The 12,685-nt window shown below is 32.4% G+C and overlaps 1 protein-coding gene across 2 annotated transcripts in view; it reads left to right on the top strand.

Annotated features, from left to right (window-relative positions):
• LOC117116157 overlaps positions 1-10,505 on the top strand; it is a 58,899-nt gene extending 48,394 nt beyond the window's left edge. For both annotated transcript variants that reach the window (XM_033260152.1, XM_033260153.1), the window contains exon 4: positions 10,290-10,505. In XM_033260152.1, the coding sequence (XP_033116043.1) occupies positions 10,290-10,490 (201 nt within the window). In that variant the 3' untranslated portion in view covers positions 10,491-10,505. The remainder of the gene's footprint in view (positions 1-10,289) is intronic.
• Positions 10,506-12,685: the final 2,180 nt, after the last annotated feature.

The following is a 12,685-nucleotide window of genomic DNA, read 5'->3' as shown; positions in this document are numbered from 1 at the left end:
TCAGAATTTGAAGAATAAATTTCAGTTCCATAACTTTCTTATTCTTAACCATAGGGGAGAAGAATGAAATTAGGCTTACTTTATGTACTATGTCGGCGATAACAGAATGCATGGTTTACGAATGAAAACCCAGTAGAATCCAGAAATGAAATGTTTTAATATTCTTACTGACAAAACTATAATTTATACGGGTTTATGTTTTGAATTTACTAATGGTTTAAACTATAAAACACCTGTAAAGCCGGGGATACACTCAGCCAATTTTTAAGGCCGACACCGCATCCACAATTGATAATAAGAAGCTTTCGATTGCATGATGACGGTAAGGCGGAGAACGTAATGACGTCACTAAAAGTCATCTGCGTATCCAAGAACGTTAAGGTTACCTTGTTGAGCAGATTCTGGAACGCTATTTGGCCAAATCTACGTATACAGAGAACGTAGGACGCCAGGTAGGACGGTCACCATTAGTGATTCCGTTCTAGCGTCGCATCATCGCACAAATTCGAAAGCTCCCAAATGTTTAATGCTCAGACTGCCTCCAATCTTGAGCAGACGGTATCATGTTGTCACTCGCGCACAGAAGATGGAGATGGATTTTTCAGCTTGAGTTTTTTTCATTTCGAAGTATAGACATTGTATGTAATATACGCACCCTCCTCGAATGAACACCCCCTGTAGAACCTCATTTGGATTTAAAAAAAACTCCCTTGAATAAACACATGGCAGCATTAATTTTTGCCTTGAATAAATGTCCTCCTAATTGACTGTAAAACAAATCTAATGGAAGCAACAACATTCTCCACACATTCTATTAATGTTCTGCTCCAGTAGAATTGTATTTTTTCTAACCTGGTTGAGATCGATAAATCTCAATGATCACGCAATAACACATTTTGACGGTAATTATAAGTTGTTCCACATTTATAGTGAAATTAAGGGGCGTTTATTTGAGTTATTTGTATTCATTTTACACCAAAAAAAATTAACGCCTCCCTCAAATAAATGCCTCCAGTGTCTTGCTTGTACGACTTAATAAGAATAATGTAAGTTTATAGTAATTGTTATTGTCGTGATGGAATAATAGACAATAACTGGATTTGCGTCAGGAGAAACATGTATAGGTGTAATTTGTATAATAATGTAAGTTGTATCGTAAGTGTAATAAAGTAATATGTATTTTTGAAGTTTACATGGCAACTAAACAATGAACATAAATCTCTGGTACACCATTGAAATAAATCCCTTTGTAAGTCAAAAATTTGATTTCCAAAACCTGATTCAAAATAATGCTAGAAAGCAGATAAAAGTAACAGTTAAAATGTTAAGTACCGTATATTCCGGTGTATAAGCCGCAAATGTTATACGCGATTTTCCCCCCGATGTTTGGGGTGCAGCCTATACACCGTTCATTAACCTACTCCCAAAAGTTCAGATCGCAAGCCACTGCGAAAATCAGTCGCCGTCTGTCTAGGTTAGGCCCATGCTAGCCCAATTAATTAGCCTAACCTAGGACCGGTTTGTAGCTCTAGTATTTGTAATTATACTCACTACAGGGCTTATAAACAATTTTGAAACATTTTCGATGTCGCAACAGAACACACGTGGGCTGGTGAAAATATCAGCTTGACATCTGGTTCCCGGAGGCTTGTACCGTTATAGAGAGAATATTGATACCGCTATAATTTTAGAATAAAAACTTGTGAAATTAATTTATGCTATAAAAACATGAGTTTTCTTGAAGTTGTAGTAATTATTTTACTGGAATTTAACTGTAGAAAGGCATACGTCGTCTGGGCATGTGGGAACTTTGTATCCATGATATTTCTCCAGTTCTGTTTTGTTTATAAAACGTGGTGCGTGATGGTGCATGCTTCGCACAGTGGGCTGTGAGTAGTAATGACTTAGGCCTAGAATTACCAATATTTTTAGGCTAATACCGACTGTTATTAGTCAACATAATAATAGAATGATTGTTTAAAATAGATGAATATACTCAGTAATTGTTTTATTTTATTAAACTTAAACTAAACTGATGTTGAAAATTCAACGTAGTATGACCGTCTAGCAAAAAATGGGGATTTCCCTAGGGCTGCCTAGAGCAAGAATATGTTGTTAACATGGCGGTAGCCAGCAGTTTATACGCATTTCCAGTTGTTTGTTGTTTAATAATCGGCCGAAAAAGATGAAATTTCTTTATGTGAACATTTATAAATAATGTCAAATTATGGGAACGGTTTGGAGCTTAAAAATAGGTGCCACTTATACACAGGTGAATCAAAAAATCGTGATATTTCGCATCCTAATTTGGGGCGCGGCTTATACACAGGTACGGATTATACACCGGAATATACGGTACATATTTCGGATAATTTCATATCATCATACCATCATCAGTTTTAACAGCAATGAACAAATTAGATATAATGAACCGAAACTGTTTTTTAAGTGATAGGATAATGCATGTGACTTGGATTGGTATATTTTTTATTATAGCTATTCTGATTTTCATATTGCCTATGAATGACTTTTCATGTGTGCATGGTATGTTAGAGTGAGAGTAAATAAAGTTAATTAAAATATCCAATAGACAAATAATTATATAAATAGTATTATACTTTGTGACTAAAATAATATTAATAATAGAATTCAAATCAATACACAACATGACTCAAATAAAGTAAATTGAAAAGTTGATTGCATACTGCATAAATTTATAGATGAATATTGATTTTTTGCAGATGCTAGGAATAATTCAGGAATTTAAGAAAAACTAATGTTCCTAAATATAGAGTATATAATTAATTTTCTTCTTTTACAACTACTTACAGAGTGAATTAGGGTGATGGTATATACCTATAAATACTGCCGTTACAGAACATGGTGAATTATTGGCATACTATATGGTATTCCAATGGTATTGACTTGTAATTTAGAGGGTTGTTGGTTGTAGTCAGAGGCTACTCACACTGTCTCTTATACACATCTAGATGTGTATAAGAGACAGGTATAAGCCGCAAATGTTATACGCGATTTTCCCCCCGATGTTTGGGGTGCAGACAGTATAAATAATGTCAATGTTTCAAAATAATTAAAAACTTAAAATTATGGGAACGGTTTGGAGCTTAAAAATAGGTGCCACTTATACACAGGTGAATCAAAAAATCGTGATATTTCGCATCCTAATTTGGGGCGCGGCTTATACACAGGTACGGATTATACACCGGAATATACGGTACATATTTCGGATAATTTCATATCATCATACCATCATCAGTTTTAACAGCAATGAACACATTAGATATAATGAACCGAAACTGTTTTTTAAGTGATAGGATAATGCATGTGACTTGGATTGGTATATTTTTTATTATAGCTATTCTGATTTTCATATTGCCTATGAATGACTTTTCATGTGTGCATGGTATGTTAGAGTGAGAGTAAATAAAGTTAATTAAAATATCCAATAGACAAATAATTATATAAATAGTATTATACTTTGTGACTAAAATAATATTAATAATAGAATTCAAATCAATACACAACATGACTCAAATAAAGTAAATTGAAAAGTTGATTGCATACTGCATAAATTTATAGATGAATATTGATTTTTTGCAGATGCTAGGAATAATTCAGGAATTTAAGAAAAACTAATGTTCCTAAATATAGAGTATATAATTAATTTTCTTCTTTTACAACTACTTACAGAGTGAATTAGGGTGATGGTATATACCTATAAATACTGCCGTTACAGAACATGGTGAATTATTGGCATACTATATGGTATTCCAATGGTATTGACTTGTAATTTAGAGGGTTGTTGGTTGTAGTCAGAGGCTACTCACATTATGTCACTAAACAAGGTGAGTTGAGTGGCCTAGCAGAAAGGTAGTGGTACCGGTAACTTCAGCCTTAATAGTTCCGCTGGCAGCAGATCCTCCTTGTCTAGGGCTTGGTCGGTAGAACTGAGTCTTTTTGATATGCACTTATATCGTGAGGTCCAGTGTACTGTAAAGAGCCTATTGCATCTTTTGGAAAAGTAGGTGTATCATTGATGCTTCGGTTCATTTCAGTTACGGACCACGTCTGTATGCAATTCAGCGCAATGTCACTGTGAGCTAGGCTACCTTCACTACTTCACTACTATAGTATGCCTCTTTTCACTCAGATAAGTACTTCAGTACTTGGTTAAAAAGTTGTGCATGATTTGGAATGAATTGGGTTGTACTGAATTACAGTATGCCACATACAGTACATATAAAGGAACAAGGATAACACACATTCATTCATGGTCAACCATAGTTTACCATAGTGTTACTTTGGAAAAACAAGATTTCAACAAAATTCTCAAAAAATCTTCTTTATACCGTAGTTGTGAAAAAAGTGATGGTTCACAACAGCAGAATCGCATCAGAGTCGTAAAGTTGTGACATCGTAATATTATCTTGCTTTTCATCACAACCAAATATTGTAAAATAGTACTGACTCTGTTAGTAATGTAGTAATACTATCTTGACTCTTCGACACCCATCACACCCACCCTGGATACATGCCTGTCAATTCCCACTAGAAACATTTTATAAAACCGATGTTGAATTGCTATGCTCCTTATGATCAAAACATTTTATTGGCATAACAAAGTGCTAAACATGGAAACAATTAAATTGTTTCCATGTTTAGCACTTTGTTATGCCTAACAACCTCATTCTGTTGACATAACATCAAGACTAAGTTTTACGATATATATAGCATCACAGAATGTCATCCTATAATAAGCAAAATATTTGCTGGTAATTGAGATTTTGGAAAAAATATAATATAGTTCACTTTTCAGTTTGAGACCACTTTTGGGACCTTAAAAATTTGGGGTGATCTTGTTTTTGGTTTCCACTTAAGGGTTAGATTTTTGTTAAAAGATTGAAGATTGTTATTTGGTTCTTTGCAAAAAAAAAACCGATCTTCAATTAGAAAGATTTTGTAATTAGAAGGGTGACGTATTGGAGGATGCACTGTACTTTAGTTTTATTTCAGTACCTAATGGCTTTTCAGTAAACGTTAGGTTGCATCAATTTTCATAAATGGATGAATAAATTACATTTTAGATTTCTTAGAAAGGAAATCCAAGCTTTTTAAAAAATGAACTGGTTTAATTGACATATTGAAGTGAAGAAAAATTAATTTTCATAATTAGGTGCAGTATCCTTGGTATAATTTATGTAAATACAACAAGAACTCTGATTATCCAGCTTTATTTGTATTGAGATCAAGTTTCCGTCATTTAAATGATAAAACAATTTACATAATAATGACATTATAAAGGTGTTTTCGTAATTACTTCAACAACTTTTCAGCAATAAAGTGCACTACTATTACACTTAGTTAAAGAAGTTCAAGTAGGAATGTAACCTTTTGACCCCACAACTGCTTATTTGCATAATGCTACAGGGTGAGCTGTCAACTGGAAAGAGACCTTTTTTCTCTTCTAACTAGTTGATTTTTGGAGAGACAGCTAGCTAATACTTGACGAGAATCCTTGAGGTTACTCTTAGGAATCTAATGTTTTGGACATCCTCAGGTGCAACCTCGGTGAGAAACAGAACAATTTATGCTTACGCACAGAAATACTTTTATTTGCTAGGAATAATCAGAGTGAAATTTACTTTCTCAAAAGGAAAACAGAAATTCCTTTAAATTTTAAGAATTCTGCATGATATATTTGAGGCTAGTTTATCTGCTGGTAGTTATTTGTTGTTCTTGATGTTTTTTTTTCCAATACAGAAAAATATATCCCATCCAAGTCAGGAAGCATGTTTGACAGTGCTCTGTATAATATAATACTCGCATTTCAATTTTTTAAGTGACCGCTTCAGGTAGAGCAACCTGATAATTGATGAGTTGGGACATCTGTGATAGATAGAAAATGTCTAATGTCTTTGGGCCAAACCTTGCATTCTTTCATTCATTACATTGTTCTATTTTCTCAATTCTTTACATTAACAAAGTGTCCAATAAAGATATAAACATCCTTTTTTACATAGTATGGAAGCTTATATGAACATTTAACTGGAACAATCTGAATCCATCATGGGGTCCAGTGAAAAGTTAGACATGACTATAATTTATTTATTCATCTTAATTCCTAATTAAAATGAATCACAATGGCTTGCATTGCATCCAAGTTTAAGTTTATTTCAAAATATCATCAAAGCTTTGCAGCTAAATTATAAATGATACATAAAAAATAGTCCTGGGTCTATACATTGCACAAATACAATAATATAAATACAAATACAATACAGTAATTTAAAATTTCAAGTCTAAGTATGCTGCTGATAAAAATGCTAATAAGGATTTAGACTTTCCTTGTACGTACCTATTAGTTTTGAAAGTTGGTCGTTTGAATTGATTTTCCTTCTCAAACTATAATTATTTGAGCAGGTATCCAGGAACGAGTTTTTGGTGATTGCATAGTTGATGAGCAAAATTTAAATGTTCATAATTTCTTGTTAATCCCATTTTAAATAGTCTGTATTACCAAATTTGTTTTGTCTAATTTTCCTTCAGTTTTTAACTCTTAAAATTAAAACTTAGAACTAAAAAAAAAGTCCTTACCAATTAATAAATACAATATTAATACAGTTCCCACATTTTATTGTATTCATTTTTTAGATGGTATCTTTATAATTTGTATTTGCAAGTCATACAGAGTTACAATTGTACCCTTACATCTAACATGTAAATAAATAGTAAGTAAAGATTTGTATTGTGTACACGCATAGCCATTTAGTGTTTAAAGTTTGACAGAATAAAGAATGGAGAATATAAACACAAATCTTAAAATATATTTTTATAGCCAGGCTTTAGTAAAAACCTAAAAAACTTTGGAGGGAAAAAGAGTTTTTTAATAATTTGTGCAACTGATTTTTCACTTGTTGCTTAAAGATACAAATTTGTTAATATTAAAAACCCGGGGGAGGGGGGGAAAAGGGTGGTTACGATTATAATAATCAGTCTGTTACGCCACATTCTGCCTACTGTACTACTATAAAATGTATTTTATAGTAGTATCTCACAGTTTCCGAGAAAATCTTGATTTCTCTAATCAATCATGGTTACCGCCTTTTGCTTTACCAACTGAGCTTTTACAATAAATAGTATGCTCCTTTGGACATGTACCAATTTTATGGCATGTCCTACACAAACGTTGTTCTTTCCTGTGATTGATTGTAAATTAATTATTAATATGTCGCCCTCTAGACCTAGTGCTGTGTACAGTATCCTGATACTGTCTATTTATCTTAATAAAAAATGTTGGCGTTATACTCTATTTTAGTATTGTTATTATGTTGTTGTATTATCTTAATATCTTCCAGTGTTCACTGTTACGTTGACTTATTTAATTTTCTGTTTCCACTGACCAAAACAGTAATTTAAAATGTTTTGAGATAAAAATGTGATACATCATAATTGTTGTATACTAGGTGTTAATTAAATAGCTTTTAATTACTTTATTTAGTAATAGAATTTATTACCTTAAGAATATCCCACTAATATATCAATTAATACAAAAAAAAACAAAAACCAAACCAAGGTATCTTACATTCATTGAAAAAGCATACATCGCTACAAAGTCTGGTTGCTATAGAAACTATCAATGTTTCTATGGTAATTGAGTTGAACTCAAATATAAATCTAGGTCAGTAGTATCTTTCAAAACTTCTTTTTCTCTTTTAGTTTAGCCATTTGCTTCACATCCTCTGTCTGAAGTTTCTGCATCTCAATAAAAGATGCTGAGCTTGAGAAATGTGTTTTTAGAATGTGCATTTTGATATTGAAAATTGTGAGGTGTTCAACTTTTTTTCAACCACTGAGGCACAGATCAACACAGGGTTTTTCTTCCCTGGGGACTGACTCTGCACATAAATATAATATAAAATTATACAAAATAAAAAATTAAATATAAATTGCAAAAATAAATCAAAATAACCTATTAATCTTATGCTTAAATGAACAATATGTTGCTGCATTTTGTATCTGAAGTCCCTTTTATATAATAATCTTCATTTTTTGTATATTTACTCTTTGGTAAAGACAATGCAGCATTTAAATGGCTATGTCTAAAGTTATAATTATTTGAACAGTATTAATGAACTATATTTAGAGAGGAAGAGCAACATATCATCGCTCACATCACGAACTAACACAATCAAAGTAGATTGTGTTAGTTTGTGAAATCACAGTAGCGCGTCAAAACGAGTGCGTATTGGTTGTCAAGCAATTTTGTATTCTTTACCACACAAAAAGTCCTTAACAATAACAGCGCGTATTTTGACGCGCTTTTTTGATATCACGAACTAACACAATTGAATTTAATTGTGTTAGTTTGTGATGTGAGCGACGATATGATGGATAACTTTATACAAAAATAAGGTGAATTAGTGTCTGCATTTCTAGTTGTTTTCTCCACTACTTGGCTTTAAGATGGGTACTCACTGCGCTGTACAATGGTCATACGACCATCTGCCGACGAATCCAACTCCCTTTGAGCATTAGGCGGCATAACATCGTCTGCTGATTGTTGGTGGCAGTCTGAACGGATCGTCATTAAAAAACGATCCATTGCACGCACCTCATGGAGTTATGACTATTGGAGCTTCAGGATATCAAATAAATCAAATCAAATACTTAAAGCCCCATTCCCGGAAAAATTTCAGTTTTTAAGAAAAATCTAATTTTTGTATAATGTTATAAAGATTTATAAATATAATACGGAATTGCTAGTTTAACTGAATTTAGACATTCCTAAGAATGAAAAAAATGTAAAATAAGACTGAAATTTGATTTTTTGTGTTCCACACAAAAAATAAATGTGGATGAATTTTTCATTTTTGATTTTGCGATAGGTCGTGAGAAGAAATATCGTAGGCGCCGAAAACATTAGCCTATCCAACGCTGCTAGGCTAGGCCTAGCCTTACCTCGATTTAGGTTCTGTTATCACAAATAAAAACGGCCGACATGATATTTTCCGTTGCTAGTAAATATAATATTTCATAGGAATTATTTCAAATTTGTTAAAAACTGATTCTGACTGAGATTTTGACACTTAAACAAACATATCTCAGCCTAACCGAACGACCGCATAATGTAATTTAGAAAGTTAACATTAATGTAGACCAGTATAGGTCCTTCATTTTTTTTTAATGATTTTCGGTGTTTGATAATAGACCATTCCACTAAGCCTCACCTCTTCAATAACTAAGATCCCACAAAAGAACATCATTAAACATACAGTGAACAATTGCATTTGTGGGCTTCGGGACAAACACGTATTCCAGGACCTGACCAGTTGTTCTGATTGGTCAGTTGTAAAGTTTGACACTCCCAAAATACCTTGAGTTTTCTGGTAGTAGTAAAACTTTATTTATTCACGAAGCACAAATCAACAAATACAATGCTATTTTTCATTATGGCCGTGTGCGATACCTTATTTACAATAAACAAATTACACATAAAGGTATATCATAAAAAGCAAAAGTTAAATGCAGAAATTAAATAAAATAGATACAAAATATAATTATTAAACAGTACAGAATGCAAAAGTCAACAATTTAGTAAAATAAAAGTACTGTAATCTATACCTAACAAAGGCAAAGTAAACTATGGACAAGAAGAAAATCCATTCCACAAAAGTAAACTGTAAATTACAAAAAGGAATGTAAAATATAAATAAAACAAGGCAAGAAAACATCAAAATAGGGATTTATACAATGTTCATACTATTAAACTTTGGTTTCATTAATTATTAGTACAAATAAGTACAGATCTTAGTTTCTTGCTACAAAAATCATGTAGGCATATCTGTAGTACGGTATATGTCAAAGATCATAAGAAGAATGCGCTCTTTAAAACTTTGCACTAGAGGACTGTACGGAAGTTAAAGCTCTCACTAATGTTAGTTGCCTTTTATTTTTATAGAGTATCAAGCTATTCGTGTGTTGGTCGTTCATATTTCTAGTAATTTTAATTGTTTTAGTGCACACGTCACATATGTATAATAATATTCGTTATTAGTACACTCACACTACACCATTCCCTCCATAATTATATAATCACTTGGGTTTTCCTTTTTTGCAGGGGACCCTATAATTACGTTCTCATAATTATTTTCTTCACAAGTTTGTACAAATTGCATTCTTGTAGTTTTCTCTGTATGTTAATTATTTAAACAAAAAATAAATGATGATAATCATTGTAATCATCTTTCATATAATGTTATTTTCTTTAGATTCATCCTGCAATGTGGGCTGGTGGTAGTGCAGTTGCCCCTGGTTGGCCTCATGGCATGCAGATTCTGACAAGGCAACAGGCTGCCCGCTTTTCAAACGCTCAACACTACGGAAATTCTCAGCCAATAGTAGGTCTTGTTTTGGTCCTTGTTAGAATGAACCGGGTATTCGTCTTTCTATACTTAGACTACTATTGGTAAAATATTGTGAATAATAATAACGACACTTAATAAAACTTAAACGAATTTAACATTTAACTCTGGATAAAGTTTATAGCTTTTAACTGCTTAATGTGTTAGCCTATACAATAGGTAGATTACATCTACCTGCACCTCTGTTCAGCATTGGTTTTGTTAACTTGTTAATAATATTTTTTTCATTCAAACCACCTTGGTTTTATAGTTAGGATCTTGCCCAAGACTATGTTGTGGTCTAGATGCTTGACAATGGAAATTGTTTTTTTTCGCGCCGCACCTTTAGGCGGTCACAAAAATCAAGAGGAAATAGTTATTAAGAAACTGTAGGTAGCGGTAGCTTTTACTACGAAGAAATGGGAATTCCGAACTAAGCAATGTGCATGCGCAGTTACCAAGTAACGTCCGTGAATTATCTATAAAAACACAGTGAGCATGCGCTTGGAAATGCTAGACAGCCAGTGAGCATGTGCATTGAGTAAGTGACGTTATCAAGCCATGTCGAGCATGCGCAGTTACTAAAAAGACTTCTCAGGAACCATATAGCGGGTGCGAAGACATCTCAGGAACCAAATAGCGGCTGTGAAGAGGGTATGAAACCAAAAAATCGTATTAGGAACCAAACAGCGAAGATGGTATGAAATAGAAACAGGAAAACTATATAGGTCTATGTTATGGATGGAAAATAATGAGAACTCAAGCAGGTTGAAAGCCTCTATTTTGGCTGTCTTTACAGCCAATTCATCAGTGTTTGTCAGGGGGAATTGTAATTAAATTATCGCAAAAAAAAAGTATATTAGAGTATATTAAAAATATATCGTCGTACCTACGTACGTAGACCTATGCATTGACAATCCCATAAAAAATAACCACAGAAACTGACAACATACTGTAGGGTCTACTACAGTACTAGCCAAGTAGTAGAGCCAGGGTATTCCACATTTAATGTCGAAAAATACGGTGCCTTACGCTGAAGAGGGCTAACTATTATCAAGGTATCGTACGGTACCCATGTTTTATCGACCCATAAAACATAGCCACACACTGGTGGCAGTAGTAGTAGTGCAGGAGGGGAATGAATACAAATAAATAAATTAATATTAAAATTAATATTATTATAAATATTAATAACAATAATGATAAAAATGAGGTTTGCCTCAGTGGTTTTTATTCTTGTTGTAGTCAGCAGGAGTACAAACAAATACAAACAGTAACAGACATATGATGTTTATTCTGTTATAGAAGAAGTACTATACTATCCATACTTTTTCAAAGAAAATACAAATAAAATGATAATCTTTGACAACACTGGCCCTTTTTTCATGAAAAATAACTCATGGAAGTCAATAGTTTTGATTCTTATGGCACCTACTGATATTTTGATTGGCTGGGAAACCTTTTCTTTTAAAACCAACACTTTGTTAACTATTTGATAGATATGACTGGAACCATTGTATTGAATATAATGAATAACCTTTGCCTTTTACTGCTTTTCTTGTAAAATAAAAGTAATCAAAGTGACAAAAGCCTTAAATTTAGTCAGTATTTTCTATCCAGCTATCTGTCATTTGAAGTTCTGATAGATTGAAATTTCTTGAAACCAGATCCATTGAATTTTATTTATCTGGATTAGACTTTTTATAAGTATATAAATTAATTTTAAGTATCATAATCTTAGCTAAACCATTGTAGTGAATATAATGAATAACCTTTGCCTTTTACTGCTTTTCTAGTAAAATAAAAGTAATCGAAGTGACAAAAGCCTTAAATTTAGTCAGTATTTTCTATCCAGCCATCTGTCATTTGAAGTTCTAATAGATTGAAATTTCTTGAAACCAGATCCATTGAATTTTATTTATCTGGATTAGACTTTTTATAAGTATATAAATTAATTTTAAGTATCATAATCTTAGCTAAATCGTAATAGTTCTTGTTAGGTCATATTTTTTATCTCATACTTTTTGTTTATGCATTATGCAAGTTTGTCTGCATATTTAAGTATTGTAAGACCATTTTTTCTAGAGAATCTAGAGAACTTATATACATTTTTTAGATGAAAATACATATTTTTTCTGTCCTCAGAACTTCAGTATTAACTATGAACATTCAGAACAAGTACCTAAAAAGCAAATTAAAATACAAATTGGTTTAGACTGAAATTAGATAAATGAAGCACTATTGATAAATAACATAAAATCGGA

The sequence above is a fragment of the Anneissia japonica genome, unplaced genomic scaffold (assembly GCF_011630105.1).
Source record: "Anneissia japonica isolate Jap-2015-1 unplaced genomic scaffold, ASM1163010v1 scaffold287861_len940595_cov192, whole genome shotgun sequence".
Taxonomy (NCBI): Eukaryota; Metazoa; Echinodermata; class Crinoidea; order Comatulida; family Comatulidae; genus Anneissia; species Anneissia japonica.
Note: the sequence above shows the minus strand (reverse complement) of the source record. Positions and strands in the feature narration are given on the sequence as shown.